A 16,913-nucleotide genomic window follows, 5' to 3' on the forward strand; every position below is an offset into this window, starting at 1 on the left:
TAACACTATCAGATCAATTGCTCTTTGAGAAATCTATCATTTACCAAGATATATTGATAATAATTGAATCAAATAGTGATGAATAATTTAAATAATCAATTAAAAAATCGATTATTTTTACATGAAATAAATTCTTGTATTTAGCAAAAGAAAACTACCAATCAAACGAGAATGTAAAAGTAAAGAATTAAATTATTATAATAGCAAAGAACTAGACTAAAAATACAAGTGACTAAGATGTACTATAAAATTTTAGAAACTTTGTATAAAAGTATACATATATATAGGTGTAATAATAAATTTAAATAGCTATTTTTATAGTCGGTTTGGTTCGATTTTTTCGGTTATTTTTTTTATTAAAACCAAAACAAAACCAAATTTGATCGGTTTTTAAAATTTAAAACCAAAATCAAACCAAACCTAAAAAGTATCGATTTTTTTGGTCGGTTTGATTTTGTTTTCGGTTTGGTTTGGTTTTTCGGGTTTTTATGAACACCCCTAGTGGTCCTAATCAAGTCAAAATAGGGTCCAAAGTATTTGTGTGGTTATAAAAGCTTCTCATTAAGAGTAAAATTGAAAGTTTAAGCTAAATTATTTCCAACTTTAAAAAGAGATCAATCTTTTTGGAACGGACCAAAAAGAAAATAGGTTCACGTAAATTGCAAGTGTGTGCAAGTGGATGGCTGCATGGACATGCCTCCCTAGTCAAATATGTTTACTAGAAGCTTCAATAAAAAAGGAGGAGAGAGAAAAGGGAGATCAAATGCCAACAAATACTATATTTCTTATTCTACATACAAACAAATAATATATACGTAGGTAGACCACATTTTAGGATTCCACGCTATCGGCATTCTTATTATGACCCTCTTCCTACCAACTTCACCCTCTTATAACAATGACTCAAAACGATGGTAATTCTGTAAATAGCTTCACTTTCGACTCTCATTTCATTTCTATTCACTCCCTCCCGCTCATGAAAAACCCTAACAAAAAGCTGACACTCCAATGAGTCTGAAAATCTAAAAAAACAGTTGGCAGAATTTAACATTTAACGGTCAAATTGGAATTTTTCAAACAAAAAGAACCCTATTTTGAACCTTCAAATTTGGAAATTCTATTGCTTGAAGTAAAGGGTTCAATTTCTTTCCTTGTAAGTTCACACATTTTAGCTTTTCCTACATAATAACTATTGCTTTACTTTTTACTTGTTAACTTTGGTTTAATTAGCTTGTAGTATTAATTAAGCTCAAACTTTAGTTAATGGAGCTGAGGAATTTAATGGATTTCAGTGTATTTTGTTTTATGGGTATGTCTTTGTGATTGTTTATTGTGAAACGCAATTGGGACTTTGCTTAATCTTTCATTAATGATTTTTGGTTGTTGTTGTCTCTTTTATGCCATGATATTAAAAATGAATTTTTTTGACAGAATTAATTTTTTCCAATGGAGCTGTCACTAACAATTACTAGACAAAATATTCTGTTCTTACAAGTAAATGCATGAAACCCGAGTAGGCTTGCAAATCAGATCATGGTACGATCATTCTGAGTTCTCTTAGAAGTGTAATTGGGTATTTGCCGATACACAATCAAATCTGCCTAAGCCTTGGTGGGTAGAGTTACCTGGTACCTGGTACCTGGGAGGTAACAGGTACCCGGGTGGAATACTCGAGGTTTGCTTGTTACTAATGTAGTCTAGTCTCTCTTCTGTTTTTTAAGACGTCATTTAAAAAAAAAAATTCACAGTCAAGGTTTGCTTGTTACTAATGTACTCTAGCCTCTCTTCTGTTTCTGATCCATTGCTTCACTCTGTAGTTGTATTGGTAGTGTCAATGCAGAAGATATGAATACATTGACATACTGTGTGCAGGTATGTTTATCTTATGGGTATCACCGAGGTGTTAGAGAATGGAGGAGCTGGTAATGGGAATGGTATAAATTCATGTGGTGGTAATGCTTATGTGGGAACAAGTAATAGTGGGCCTGAGAGAATGGTGAATGGTGGAAGCGGAAGTGAGAATTTGGGTGATGAAATTTTGGAGGACTTTGACTTGTATTGGGAAGATATCAATGACCGGATGATGGTGTCGAGGATGGTGAGTAACTCTGTTGTTAAGGGAATTGTACGTGCTGTGGAACAAGAGGCGGATGAGAGAATGATTTCTAAGGAAATGGAATTAGCCAAGCTGAAGGAGTATTTGCAATTTCACGATGTGGGTCTGAGTAAAACTGAATCTTTGGGGTCACCTGTGTTAGGGGATGAGCTAGAGGGTTTGAATTCTCAGAAGCATTGGACTTCATCTGATGTTTTTCTGGAACATGAGAAGTTGAGAGAAATTCTGGATGGGCTAAGAAACTCAACCAAGGATCAGTTCAAGAAGCTGAAGAAGGGAATTGATAGGGTTAGAGGCTTCAGCTCTTTCAGAAGGAGTGGTTCTTGTTCAGAGTTGGTGGGTCTTGGTGGCATTTTGCGAGAGAAGGAATCTGAGAGTTGGGTACACGTCGACAAAACACTGAAGAATCTGAAAATGACCATGGAGGCCATTTTCATACGGATGGATGAAATGATACAGTTGTCCAAGACATCAATGGGGCAGTGGCAGGAGGAGCATCTAATTGAATCGGAGCTTGATGCTGTGGTGATGCAGAGTCTGATCCGGGGCATGCAGGAAGGTTTTGAGGACAAATTGTGGGATCAGTATCATCAATCACGTGACATTCGAATTGAGAAGTTGAATGAGATCTCTAGTTTGCGGAATGGTATAGAGATTATATTGAAGTCATTGTCAAGTACAGAAACAGGGCGTCTGACATTACATGGATCTCAGGATGTGGACCACTTTCACCGCAAGATGTCAAGTGAGCATGTGGCATCTTCAAAATCTATTTGGGAGGAAAAAGGGTGGCTGGAGGATTCAAAAAGTGATATACCCGAGAAGTTTGAAGCTGCCTCATTGAAACACATGTCACGGGAGGAAATGGTGGACTATTTTAATAATATGATGACAAAGATGAAGAGAGAACACGAGTCCATTCTGGAAAAGAAAACTGATGACTACTTTGCTCTAAGACGCGAATATCTAAATCTTATAGGAAGGGGGTCTATTGTGCCGCATAAGACGGATCAGGGGGAGTTTGATTTTCTAAGAAAGAAGATCCCAGAAGTTATATTGAAATTGGACGATATCCTTGTAAAGAATAAAAACTGTCCTGAATTTACTCAGAAAGCTGAAAGTTTAGACAATTTGAAGGACAGAATCGACAGCCTTCTTTCGGAAAATCGTCAGCTAAACGAATTGCTTAGAGATAAGGAAAATGACGTGAAGTGTATGTTGTCCGAAATTTCCAGCGCTGCTGAGAAGAGTCGGCAACAGTCTTTTGCTGAAGTTAACATGCTAAAGCAAATAGATGATATCAATTTAGTTGTGGAAGACTTACAGATAGCAGCTTCAGTCCGGGAAGAAGTGTATACATGTTTTCTGAGGGATCTCATTAGAAAGAAAGGCAGAGAAGCTGATGAGTCAAGCATGGAGTTTCATATTATGAATGGAATTTATGATATTATTTTGAGGGAAGCTTACATTAATGCCGAAAGTACCAGCAAATTTGAACTTGAAGATTCAGAGTTAGAGTGTCTGATAGTGCAAGATCTTTATGGAGTGATTTTCAGTGAAGGAATCAAGGATGCTCAGGACAAGCTCAAAGAATTGTACCAGGATTATTTGAATGAAAATGAAGGTCGGATATTTCTTGAGATGAAAGCTATTCAGAGGGAATATGAATTAACATTGGAGGTTGAAGAGAAGGAAAAACTAAAGCAAATGATTTATCAGCTCGAAACGTCAGTGGATGAAAAGGACAAATTAGCAAGAGATGCATCAACTGCTCTAGCAAAGGAGAAGGAACATTTTCAGTTGGTAACTCAAGAGCTCAATGCTGTGAGAGAACATGCAAGTAGGCAGCAAAGATTAGTTTCTGAGAACAATATAGAGTTAGATGCAGTAAAGAGTCAATTGGCAGAAGCATTGGAGCAAATTGAAGTACTGAAGGAGGTGACCCACCAGTTAAATCAAAAGCTTGTAGAGAAGGTGCAGGAGTTAAAAGAAGCTGATGACAAAACAAAGGTGGTCCTTGCTGTTTCTGAGGAGAGGCAGAACATTTTGGCCTTAAATGAAACCAAAGAAATTGAGCAAAGAAAGCAGATGGAAACAGTAATTTGTACGGTGCATGAGCTGTCAAAAATGCTTGCGGATTTTGAATACAGGGTGAATGGCAGTCTTGAAACTAATCATGCGAGGTATGTGCTTCATAATCCACATGGTATTAATGATTACCTTTTAAAGTTATACTTTTCAACCCTCAGGGGTTGGCCTGGTGGCAATTGACTTGAGCCTTGGGTTTGCTCCCTGTCAAGGTCTCAAGTTCGAAACCCACTGGGTGCAAACAATTTCTGAGGGCCATCGGACTGGGTAAAACCTGAATTAACCGTGGTGCACTTGCGAGAAACTCCTTGTCGAGGGCCTGTGCACCCCCGGGATTAGTCGGGGCTCTAAGAGACTCGGACACCCGGTGCAAAAAAAAAAAAAGTTATACTTTTCCACATATGGACTCTTGTGAGTCCTATCAAAATTTTAGATACCAAAAAGTTCTACCGGCACAGTAGAGTTCCAAACTGGGTAAAAGCCTGATTAAAATAGTAATAAATGTAATGACATAAGAAATAAATGATACTCGAAACAATTCTATCTTCCAAAATGGTAAATTTATAGTGATACTATGGAAATGTGTAATATTTTCATTACTCTATATAAGTAAAAAGCAATATATAAAATTTATGTAAATACTTAAATATGCTAGTTCATCTATTGAAAGGGAAATGACATTAAGTTAAATAGTTAATCACAATTGCCTAATATGATTGTTACCGTAATATTACCAATTAAAAAAGGAAGCATTGCTAATGCAGCTGTCATTATTATCTTTATGAAAATCAACTATATGTATGTACTCCCTCCGTTTCAATTTATGTGTCTTACTTTCCTTTTAGTCTATTTCAAAAAGACTGCCTCTTTCTATTTTTAGTAACTATTTAACTCCAACATTTCACATGACATATTTAAGACCACAAGATTTAAGGGCATCTTGGTACATTACACATATCTTTAGTTTAAGACTGCAAGATCTAGAAGTTTCTTACTTAAGCTCCGAGCTAAGTCAAACTAAGACACATAAATTGAAACAGAGGGAGCATTTGATAAGTTAATGTACAATTATTTTGAGATGGCAGTCATCTTTACATTAGCCCCAACAAAAATATGGAATGCCTATAACATAACAAACCCCATTATACATAACTTTGCCATTTTAAAAAATGGGCCAAGATAGAAGCCTAAATGACCCAACAACAGATTTCTTTACTCTAAGTGCTAAACTTGAATTTAAAAGAAGAATCCCTTCTCTTCAAATTGGGATTGCCCGTAAACTTTGCTCTGCTTTCTAATACTAACCTGCCATAGTTTCTTCCTGCCACATCAATCTATAGGCCCTTATATACCAGGGAACATTCAAATGCTGTAGAATAGGACTCTCTTATGCAGCTCAACAGGATCCCTCTTGATATCCATATTGCTTTCTTGATCAAAAAAGAAAAAAAATTTACGTTGTTAAAACTAAACCTTATTGGTCTCAAAAATTTGAATTATACGTAAAAGCTAATCATGAGATGAAATAACACTTACAGTTATTTTCCCCAAGTTTTCTTCATGGAAGGAAAAGATTCTACTTTTTGCTGTCACAAATTGCCAGTTGATTATAAGTTGGATATCTATTTCTATCCTTTAGTTTTTTCCCTTTTGTCGATAATATTTACTCATCTACTCCTTAATGGACTCGTTCTCTCCATGTGCCCTACCCCAGCTATAGATAAGCTATTGTTTAATGCATCAACCTGGTGCGCTAAGATCTCGCTAAAAAAGGACCAGACCACATTGGGTCTTTTCTACAGTTTTACCTTGCTATTTTGTAAGCTACTGTTTTCATGGCTTGAACCCTTGACCTACCGGTCACATGGCAGCTAAGTCTTCCCGTTGTGCCTAGTTTCCCTCCTGTTTACTGCACCAACATGTGCCAAAAAAGTTTTCCAGCACTAAAACATTGTGCATTTCTTTATTGTAGTTTACAAGCCTATTTGTCTATGCATATCCTGATTTTTTTTTGTATGCATCGGAAATCAGGTATATAGGTGTTATAACTGGCTTAGTTATTGTATAGTAATCGGGAATTTTTTTAACTGGATTAAGCATTAACACCATGTTTTTACGGTAGACTGGCTTAATCATTTTATACTAATAGGAAATACAGTGTATACTTGTACATGTTCATTTTTCATTTAACTGGCATAAACACACGCAGGCAGACACGCATGCACATGTGCACACATACACATGGACCTAGGTTATAGAAGATAAGAATTCTTGAATTTTACAATGTGTTGATTTGCCTACAGCATAATAGATTGTCTCAATACTTTCAGGTTGGAGCATTCATCGTGTCAATTGAATTCTCTTGCTAAGAAGACCAATTCACTTAGAAGAACAGTGCTATTGTACCGCCAGAGGCTTGAAAAAAGATGTTCAGATCTTCAAAAGGCCGAGGCTGAGGTAATGACCTGCATTTATTAGGCATAGGAATATAATCAGTTGGAGTATGTTAATCTACATGCAGCCTCCAAACTAATGGAGAGATGGTTGACTTAGGTTAATTGAAAATCTGACTCTCGTTATGATCCCTGCTAAAGTTATCTAACTATAAAGAGACAAAATAAGCAATTGATAGTACGGACATCAAAATGAATTTTCCATTTATATCGATTTCTATTTATTTACAAGCTGTAGAACAACAACGACATCTCAATCCCAAACTACTTGGTTGGCTATTTGAATCATCTATAATCATGCCATTTCATTTGGATAGCTATGAAGATATAAAATTACCTATTAAAAATTGTATTGATCCTGTATATTTTTTTTTGTTTTGCATGTTCATAATAGTTCTCTTTTATCAAAGCATTTTCATAGTAGCTAACTCTGCAATGACTTCAAGTGTAAGTTCCAAGCCTACTACATAAGTAAAAACATCCTTTGATTTATCCATGCTTCTATAGTTTGCCTGATATAGCCCCCAGGGCCTAGCTCAAGTGGCAAAGGGTGGTGGATTTGTGTCTTAGGTTACAGGTTCAAGCCCCCACACCATGCAAAGCAAAGCCTGGTATTTAAGTGGAGAAGGGTAGAGGGGCGGGCCCATTATCCACCGAGTTTCGAAGCCTGCGGTTGGTCCAAAGGATCGGCCCCAGACAGATTTCTCGGTCATCAAAAAAAATATATTAGTTTGCCTGATATATTTTAAATTCTATATTCAGGTTGATCTTTTGGGAGATGAGGTAGATACACTTCTGCGACTACTTGAAAAGATATACATCGCACTTGATCACTACTCGCCAGTTTTGCAGCATTATCCTGGAGTAAGTCAAATCTTCTGCTCAAAGAAATCTTAATTAACTTTCCCCTTCAATATAAGTGTTTTTGGGTTCTTTTGATTTAACTTGGAGCAAGTAAACTTGTTCAAGTATTGTCTCTAAGATTGCAAATACTAAAAATAATTCTATTGAGGCTGCTAGATTCAGGAACTGGCCTTTGCATCTGAATACAGAATTTTTCTTGGCACCAAGTTTTGAAGGACAAGTTAAAGGGAGAAATTAAGAAAAAACAACACCAGAGTATGTAGTAGTTATCATGTGGGGACTATCAGTAACTGCGGTTGAAATGGCAAGTGGGATAAAAGAATTTTCCTGCTGCTGGTGAACAATTCCAGGGGTTGGGTGGAGGATTGGGCATTTAGGACTATCAGTAACTGCGGTTGAAATGGCAAGTGGGATAAAAGACTTTTTCCTGCTGCTGGTGAACAAATTCCAGGGGTTGGGGTGGAGGATTGGGCATTTAGGGGTGGGGTGGGGGGGGGTTGACTAGTTGCAGTTTCCCTTGAAGCTTGTATTGTAAGAAGGTAACATTGTATCTTCTTACATATCTCTTTTATTCAAATGCAGATTATTGAAATTCTTAAGCTGATAAGAAAGGAGTTAAGGGGAGATTCTGCTAAACCAGTGAAGTAATCTCCTACATAAGGTAATTTTCTTTTGCTATTGGTTAAATTTTATATGGTGGTCTTGGAAGCAGTATAATATTGCTCGGTTGCTATCAGTTAGAGCACCAGAATACTGGAGTGTGAAATGTCTATGCAAAAGAGTACATATTACTATATTAGTACTTTTGTTTTCTGGATAGTTATTGCTTTCATCTTTCGAACATAAGGAAAAAGGAAACAACTATTGTTGAGTTATGTGCTACTTTTTGTATCTGCTATAGCTTCAACATTAGTCTAGCTTCACCCCCATATATTGGTAAGAATTTTTGAGTTATGCTACTTGTTATGTCCACATTAGCTTCAACATTAGTCAAGCGTCACCCTACCTTTTGGTAAGAAAAGGAAAAAATGAATCTTAGTTAAATAACTGCCCTCCAATTACAATAATTTTGGGAAAATGACATTGTATAGCCACTCTCAAAATAATAGCCGAAAAAATGTATATTTTTCTTATCTATCTATATATATATATATATATATATATATATATACACACACACATTATGTATGTTATATACAAATTTTATACACTTTCGGCTACCGAATGTAAATAGTTTTTGGCGCGGGCTAAAAGTTATAATACCCTTGGCTCTTCTTTTTGATAGTATATGCTCCATTCATCATACCTGGTTTTTGCCCATAGTGAACATAAACTCTTTGGGAAAAGAAAAGGGTAGTCACTGTGTATGCATGGAATGCAAGATGTTGTAATTAGAGAAAGGCAAATGACCTAACACATGTTTCATGTTTCCTAGCAAGGTTTTGATAATATAAAAATATCTCATGCAATTCGTGGTCGTAAGTGAAAACTTAGTGAAAGACTGGTTTTTTCTTGTCAACTATGAATTCATCAGGTTTCACTATGGTCTTAAATATTATGACTAATTAGTATGATAGCAAGCTATTAGAAAGAGACCTAAACCAATTGGACTGCCATTTCTTCCTCAAGCCAAGATACAGAGAGGTCCCTAAACCAATTGGATTGCCATTTCTTCCTCAAGCCAAGATACAGAGAGGTCCCTAAACCAATTAGATTGCCATTTCTTCTTTAAGCCAAGATACAGAGAGGTTTCACTCTGAGCTCAGAGATCATGACAAGTTTGGATATTAGCAAGGTACTCCCTACAGTACTGGAGAGCGCTAGACCTATTAGATTGCCAAGTCTTCCTCTAGCCAAGATACAAAACGATTATGAAATTCCACGACACCCAAAAGGAAACCAGTTATTTAAGAAGCGATCTTCCTAACACATGTTTGATGCCTCCTAACAATAATTTGATGGTCATAATAACATATCTCATCCAATTTGTGGTTTCTTAAGTGGAAATTTAACGAAAGGGTGGACCTCCATGGCTTTGGTCTTGTGGTAAGAGCGCTGTGTATGATGTATGGGTTAGGCGCACATCATGGGTTCAAACCCTGCCATAGACAAAAACCCATTATTTAAGTGGAGAAGAGTAGAGAGGTGGCCCATTATCTACTGAGTTTCGAACCATGTGCTATTGGCCCTCAGAGATTTCCCGGTTATATATAAATGCAAATCCTTAATGAAAGGGTGGTGTTCTCTTGTGAATTCATTAGGTTTCACTCTGAGCTTAGAGATTATGACAAGTTAGAATTTTATCAAGCTATTTTTTTTTAGAAGGAAATTTTTTATCAAGCTATTTTTGGACACCAAAATTTGCATTTAGCATATAAATCTAGTGAACTAGTTTTCAGTGACAGCTAGGATATGAAAGTAAGATTTACTCATTGCCATGGGCAGTACACAGATTTTTAGACCATAAAAAAGGATTAAATATGAATGATACCAAGTATTTTGAACATTACAGATGTTGCATCTTTTAACAGATTCAGTGTGTTTAGATATAAATAGCGAGATTATATGCGTTGTGGAAGTGTAGATAGTAACGTATTAAAGTCACTTGTTCTTGAAAATATATTTTGGAACTATACCTTGATGTGTTCTACAGTTACCATCTCTTTGACCTGTTAACATTTTACGAACATCATTACAATTTTTAATTACTGGGGGGACTCTACTTTGTTAACATGCATATGTTTGTTAGACCCTATTGAGTATACATGTACTGGAGCTACATCCTAAACCTGCTCAATTGCAACTCTTATTGCATAAGACACAATTCTTTTACTCTATCCACTCAATGCAGGATAGTTCAGCCAATTACCCTCTCTATTGCCAGCCCGAAATAACCATTCATGCCACTTTTACAAGCAGTTAGAAGAATTTCTTGAACAGGTAAGTCTATCATATATTAATATATCAGCACTAAGATAGTGCTTGTCAGTTAAATGGTCTAGGTGCGTGCAAGCAGGCCTGGGTACCTCTGTTCTTAAAAGAAAAAAGAAAGATAGTGCTGGTCAGGAAAAAAAGAAGAAGAAGAAGACGGAATATAGCCCTGTACAAGAGAAGCATTCATTTACATAAGTGCTATTCGGTCTGATACTGAACCAATGAACTCTATTGTATCGTCCTCTGCCATGTATATTCTGTAATCTAGGTGCTTTTTTTCGTTCCAAATGGCCCAGCACAAGCAAGCAAGGTGAACTGGTCATATTCCACCGAAAATTTAATAATTCACTCTAGCTCACAGAAAAAAAATTTGAACTACACTATAAAAGGGGCAAAGTAGCTTTTGGAATCAAGCTTGTTGCTAGTTCCGTCTCTGTTTAACTTGTACAACTTTTTAGAGAAGGATATCTATGGGGCTAAGAGATGTTGCAGCATATTTTTGTTTTTTTAAATATAGCAGCATATCTTAGTCTTCTTGCGTCTGTTTCTTTAAAAAATAACCTCGTGTTGCTTCCTGTTTCTCCTGTTGTACAGGTAAGAACTTCAAAACTGGGCAATTTTGTTTTTTCTTGGTCCTGGCTGATGAAATTTGTTGCCATGTGGAGCCTGAAAATCCTGTTAGTAACGAGGACAAGTATTAGGAACATGAAATAGGAGAAGTTCAATAGACCTGTCTTATAGATGACTCCATATTTTCTTGTTATGCAAATTCGATAACATAGGTAGGAAGGACCAAACAACCATAGCTGCTTCTGGGCATTTTAAGTACTTTAGGGTCTTCAACACATTTCCAACTCTTCTTGTACATAGAGAAATAGAATGTAAAAATCATTTTGGATAGTGCAATTCAAAGAAAATCTATGTTTATTATATTCCTTGCTCTGAGATTGCAATTATGATTAACTTTATCAAAGAGACAAATTATATTGATTTTTTCCTGATTGCCATCTATGCTGATGCTAAACTTTCTGAGCCTTCGTTTTTATCTCTTTTTCCCTTTGTTAAAATTTTGCTTTGTGGCGATAATTCGATAATTTCACTTATCCTCCTTGAGATTTTTGGTCTTTCCCTAATTATGTCCTTGTATTGAAAACTTGTCTCACCAAGTAGCATGACTGCATAAGTGCATATACTAAGATTGTTTTGAATAGATGAACGAATAGATAGTGGATGCTCAGTTTAATATCAGACGATAAACAATATTTCGTCTTGTATAGTTGGTTTCCTTCTTTCTTTCTTTTTTTAAAAAAAATTTCATTTGCATACTAATTTGTCAATTTTAAATTATAAAATCTGAAACAACAAAAGTCTGGAAGATTCTGTTGATATCAAAAGTTAGATATGGAAATTTTAGGTGTTTCGTTGTAACGTATATGACAAATATCTTCCATGAGCTACGTATATGTAAATGATAGTGTAGATCAGTCTTTTACAGCTACTTATAGAATCTCAACTGCAAAATACTTCAAATTCAACAATTGGTTGGAGCCTGTAGGTTGTCCCCTTCAACAGATTCATCGAATGGCTGATTCCCAATATCTAATATTGTATGTTTTCGTATAGATTAAAAAGATTAAAACTATCTTATACTATCGACGTGAAAGCATTCCAGGTGCTAAGATTAGATCAAAAGTCTTGTTATCCATATACTATGACCTTTATCAAAAGATTTCATGGGCTGTTCCTAAAAGTGAGAAGTGTATAGGGAACCTAATAGTACTTTACCTAATGGACCATCCTATGAAAGAACCGAACAGCGACCTGACAGACATGTGACCTACCACTGAAATCTAATGGAGCAATTTTTACGGGACAAATTATTTTGAATAGCCACCGTTTTAAAAGTAATCGAAATTTAGCCACTTTTCATGTAAAGATAAATCTGAATGAAAATACTGTCCAAAATTTGAAAAATACTCCAGCATAACTATACTGGAGTTCCAGCATAACTATACTGGAATTCCAGCATAATATACTGGAAGTTCATACACATGTGCTCCAGTCTCCAGTATATTATGCTGGAACTTTCCACGTGTTGGAATCCAGCATAATATGCTGGAAGTTCATACACAAGTGCACCTATCTTCAGTATATTATGATGGACCGGTCCCTATTGCAGCAAAATAGTAGCTTTTTTCCAATGACTTTGCAAACGCTGGCTATTTTTGAATAACCAGCCCGAAAACTGGCTAGCCCGTGCTATTTTTACATTTTTTACCGGAGGTAAAATGGTAGAATGTTCCAATCAACCGAACATTAGAAACAAATCTTAGTCGAACCCAGTTACCACACCCATCCACATATAGTTACTATTATTAGTTACTCCAGTGCCAATCATATTAAGGAAAGTAATGCTGATTGCACATACATTTTTTTACCGACACTATTTATTCTTCAGTGGACGATGGTTCGTACATAATAAGAAGTTAGATATCGTATCTCTTTTTCCTAGGTCATTTGTTATATACCCCAGTTTCTTTTTACTTCTTTTCCTTCACTTTGTAGAAGATCTACAAAGTCAAAGTTAAATTGCTAATCTCATGTCTCTATATAACATAACATTGTCATTTCATATTTAAGAAGTACCGCTTTGCCATTGACCAAATTAAATTTAACTCAAATATGAAGATTTTTAAAGTTACTATCCTATGGCATGTTTGGGAATCCAAATATCCAATACATATATACTGGAGAATATTGTTCATCCTCCAGGATGGATTAAAAGTGAATACAATTTCCATTTTACTTATTTGTCAAGTTCATTGAAAATTTTCTCCCGTTTGACAAGTTCTTTTTTTAATATTTCTTTAATTGTTGTTTGACTTTTCACCCGCTTTAGGGTCTTATTAATCCGGATTCGCACCGAAAGCGCTCCCTACTGTAGCTCTATTCCCTACCAAGATTTGTAATTTACAAATATTGTGAGTATATTTTTTTTTACACTATCAATATATTTTAACACGTCATTGCAGTTAACTTGTCTTATACAATTTCCAAAGTATACTAATTTTACTTTTTATGAATGACAACTTGTAATTAATTTTGAGGTGATCTAACCTAGAATAGTTGTATAGAAGTTAAACTCAATAAAAGAATTAACTCCGGAAAGAAATAATAAAAACAGTTAAAAAAAGATATCCTCACCGAAAGTAGTTGTGAGAACGCTCAATGATTCACTAATAACCTCATAACAAGTGAAAAGTTACAAAAGCCAAGGCCAATGCCCAGGTTGCCTATTACATCACATATATATAGAGCTCTTATTTGCCTATCTCACGTCTTATTCATGTGAGATAACACTAGCTTTTTCCTACTTGCTATAACCTCTCCAAATCAATTTGGTCTTACATGCGAATCCTGCAAATTGACATTCCCAACACACCAAACGTAAGTACATTCGGATAAAGTTAAAAGATTTATTATCTATTACAGTACAAAACTGGGTACGAATTTTCAAACTGGCAAGTCTCATGAATTAGAGAGACAACATGTTCAATTTTTTCATTAAAAATTAGTCTTACCTTACCATTCACAGTCTATTTGGGCAAGCTTGAAAATCGACTCAAATAAGTGGTCTTTACAAAATAAAGAACATTATTTCTAGTCAACGATATTAAGAGATTTTTCTAGAAATTTTCAGAAAATAATTTAAAACTTACTTTTCGAGACAAAGTGAATAATAACTATATACGGACAGTGCAAAAATATTTTTATATATCATATCACCAAAACAATAACTAAAGTAACTGTTTATAGAAAGTGAGATTAGTAAAAAATAAGGTATTTTACCTTGTAAAAATTTTAGTGTAATGCACATGACTTAAACTCTTTTGAAAGAAGATTATACTCACGTTTCACAGTTGGTGTTCATGGAGACAGGGAAGCCAACTTTGATTGTACAAGCAGTGGGAAGTTGGCTAAGGAACTTGTCTTGTACCCCAGCAAAGTTCGTCACACCAGCTTTAAGGCATCTGCAAATATCCTTCTTATCATCCACAGACTTCACGCTTTGTGCCAACTGTTGCAGTCCACTGCAACATGGCGCCGACGGCTTTGCATCCTTCCCTGTGGTAAAGGAGATGCAGGCTGCGGCCTTCATGTCTACAGTGCCACAGGGAATGACTGCTTCATTGATATGAGCAAGAACAAAGAGGACAGAAAGGCACAGAGCAACTGAGTACAAAAGGTTCTTCATGGTTTGTTTGGAAAATGTGTTTGGAAAAATGGAGTGGTGATTGTAATGTACTAAGAGAAGTTTGGATTTATAGCTGTTTGGTTTGCTCTTGGAAGTCAGTGGGAGAAGATTTTATATATAGAAGGAGAAGTTTTATTTTGTGTCTCACACTAGTTGTATGAGACTCTTTTTTGTCTTACAAATTTATGAACCCCAATCTCACACTTCTGGGTCCATAGAAATCTGGGTCCACAAAATTGTGAAATAAAAAAGTTATCTCATACAACTAGCGTGAACTTTTGAGACACGGAATAAAATTTTCTATATAAAAGAGAGAATGGAGCAATTGGTTCTTGCGAGTTGGGAATGAGCTTCCCAAAAAGGTTTGTTGATTGAGCTTTGCAGGAGTTATTTTCTTGGATTGTTAACTTTTGTACTTTAAGGGAAATTCATGTTATCAGTCTTTTCTTGGATTGCCCACCATACAGTACTCCCCCAAATTTAATTTATTGTCACGATCCAAAATCTAATAAATCGTAATGATATCTAACTCAGTCGTTGGATAAGTCAGATAATAGTCAATACAACTATAATGAAGTAAGAAGGGATCAATAAATGAAACAACTAAAACTCTATACAAAATCTCAAAGACTGGTAGTACAAATCATGAACTTCTAAGATTTAGAATTTGCAATGCTGATATGAAATCGATACATCATTTGTTCGGAATATACATAAACAGATTTGCAAATCTAAAGATACCAAGTACAAGTGGCAGTTAATTATAACCGGAACGCAGGTACATCTTCAATGTCAGCTCCCGCCGTACACAACAACATCAACTCCAAAATCTGTACGCAAGATGCAGAAGTGTAGTATGAGTACAACCGACCCCATATACTCAATAAATATCCTAACTAACCTCGGTGAGGTAATAGAAGCAAGAACTATAAATGATAATTGTTGATCACCTGTGCAGTTCATAAAGTTAACAAGTATAGAGCAGATATATGATCAACTCAGGATACCACATGTAAAAACCACCTTGGTGCTTACAATTCTTTGTTTTAAAGTATTCTACTCAGTCAATAATCCAGCATATAAAGAAGATATGCAAGTAAATCAAGTAAACAATCGAGGAAATTACAAGTAAAGATGAAATGCAATAACCAAATATTAGTCTGTTACGGTGCGCAACCAGATCCATATAAAAATACGCCAATAAGTCCTGTTGCGGCGAGCAACCCGATCCAAATAACAATAACCAGATCTCCCAGAGCCCACATCAACCAGAAATCCGTCAGTTTCTCACAATCCGCGTGTACACTATCAAGAGAAAAACATGAGAAGGTGACCCTAGGGGGATAGATCCATATCCACACGTAAGCACATTCAATTCAACGTGTTATTAGCCCGGTGTGGTCACAGGCTCAATATCATAATCTGCCGACGTGGGCACATGCCCAATATAACGAATCTGCCAAGCGTGGTCACATGCTATATTACAATACGCCAGGCATGGTCACAAGCATAACAACACATCCGCCCGGCGTGGTCACGTACATAACAATACACTCCGCCCGGAGTGGTCACATGCATAACAACACAATCCGTCTAGCATGGTCACATGCATAACAACACAATCCTCCCGGCATGGTCACGGGCATAACAATACAATCCGTCCGGCATGTTCACATGCATCCAGTCCAAATCAGAAGGCACAAAAGCAAATATACAAGAATACATGTATATGATGAATGAATATCAGATTTCATAATATCAATTATCAAGTTCATTCAGGAAATTAGTCTCTATGCAATCCTCAAACATGGATTAAATAGTTCACAAAAAGGTTACAAGTATGAGATACATCACAACATAAAGCTTAACAGTCAATTCTAGGCATACTATAGCATAAGCACTACCCAAATATGGATATATCCCCCGGTGCTCAAACATGGGCTCAAACCCCACACATGTACGCACCTATAGCACGTAGTCATCACAAATAACTCAGAAACAAGTGCCTCAACCAAGTTTATATAAGATACTTACCTCAAGTAAGTCAAATCAAATACCAAGCAAGCCAAATAATACTTTAGAAACACATCCTGCGCAAATCAACCTCTAAACGGCTCGAAACTAGCAAAAATTAACTCAAAACATCAAATAACGCCTAGGAAAACAAACCCAAACGATAAAGGTCGAATCTTTAATCAAATAC

General features: G+C 35.9%; 2 protein-coding genes across 6 annotated transcripts; one reads left to right on the forward strand and one right to left on the reverse strand.

Moving 5' to 3' along the window:
• The first annotated feature begins 830 nt into the window (after positions 1-830).
• On the forward strand, positions 831-11,387 carry LOC104219028 (WPP domain-associated protein-like). 5 transcript variants are annotated; one of them, XR_011405551.1, is made up of 7 exons: positions 831-914; positions 1,873-4,299; positions 6,535-6,661; positions 7,420-7,521; positions 8,104-8,182; positions 10,373-10,461; positions 10,538-11,387. XR_011405551.1 is itself a non-coding variant. In XM_070168342.1 (6 exons), the coding sequence occupies exons 1-5, from the start codon at positions 862-864 to the stop codon at positions 8,167-8,169; spliced, it is 2,775 nt and encodes a 924-aa protein (XP_070024443.1). In that variant the 5' UTR covers positions 831-861; the 3' UTR covers positions 8,170-8,182; positions 10,373-11,387. The 5 variants fall into 5 exon arrangements, 3 of the variants coding, with proteins under 3 accessions (XP_070024443.1, XP_070024444.1, XP_070024445.1); XR_011405550.1 differs by having other exon boundaries at positions 11,050-11,387; XM_070168342.1 differs by having other exon boundaries at positions 10,373-11,387.
• A 2,240-nt stretch (positions 11,388-13,627) lies between these two features.
• LOC104248481 (non-specific lipid-transfer protein C, cotyledon-specific isoform-like) lies at positions 13,628-15,066 on the reverse strand. The gene is made up of 2 exons (XM_009804743.2): positions 14,367-15,066; positions 13,628-13,872 (listed from the first exon to the last, which is right to left on the reverse strand). The coding sequence occupies exons 1-2, from the start codon at positions 14,708-14,710 to the stop codon at positions 13,860-13,862; spliced, it is 357 nt and encodes a 118-aa protein (XP_009803045.1). The 5' UTR covers positions 14,711-15,066; the 3' UTR covers positions 13,628-13,859.
• Between the last annotated feature and the right edge of the window lie 1,847 nt (positions 15,067-16,913).

The sequence above is a fragment of the Nicotiana sylvestris genome, chromosome 2, assembly GCF_000393655.2.
Source record: "Nicotiana sylvestris chromosome 2, ASM39365v2, whole genome shotgun sequence".
NCBI classification, from domain to species: domain Eukaryota; kingdom Viridiplantae; phylum Streptophyta; class Magnoliopsida; order Solanales; family Solanaceae; genus Nicotiana; species Nicotiana sylvestris.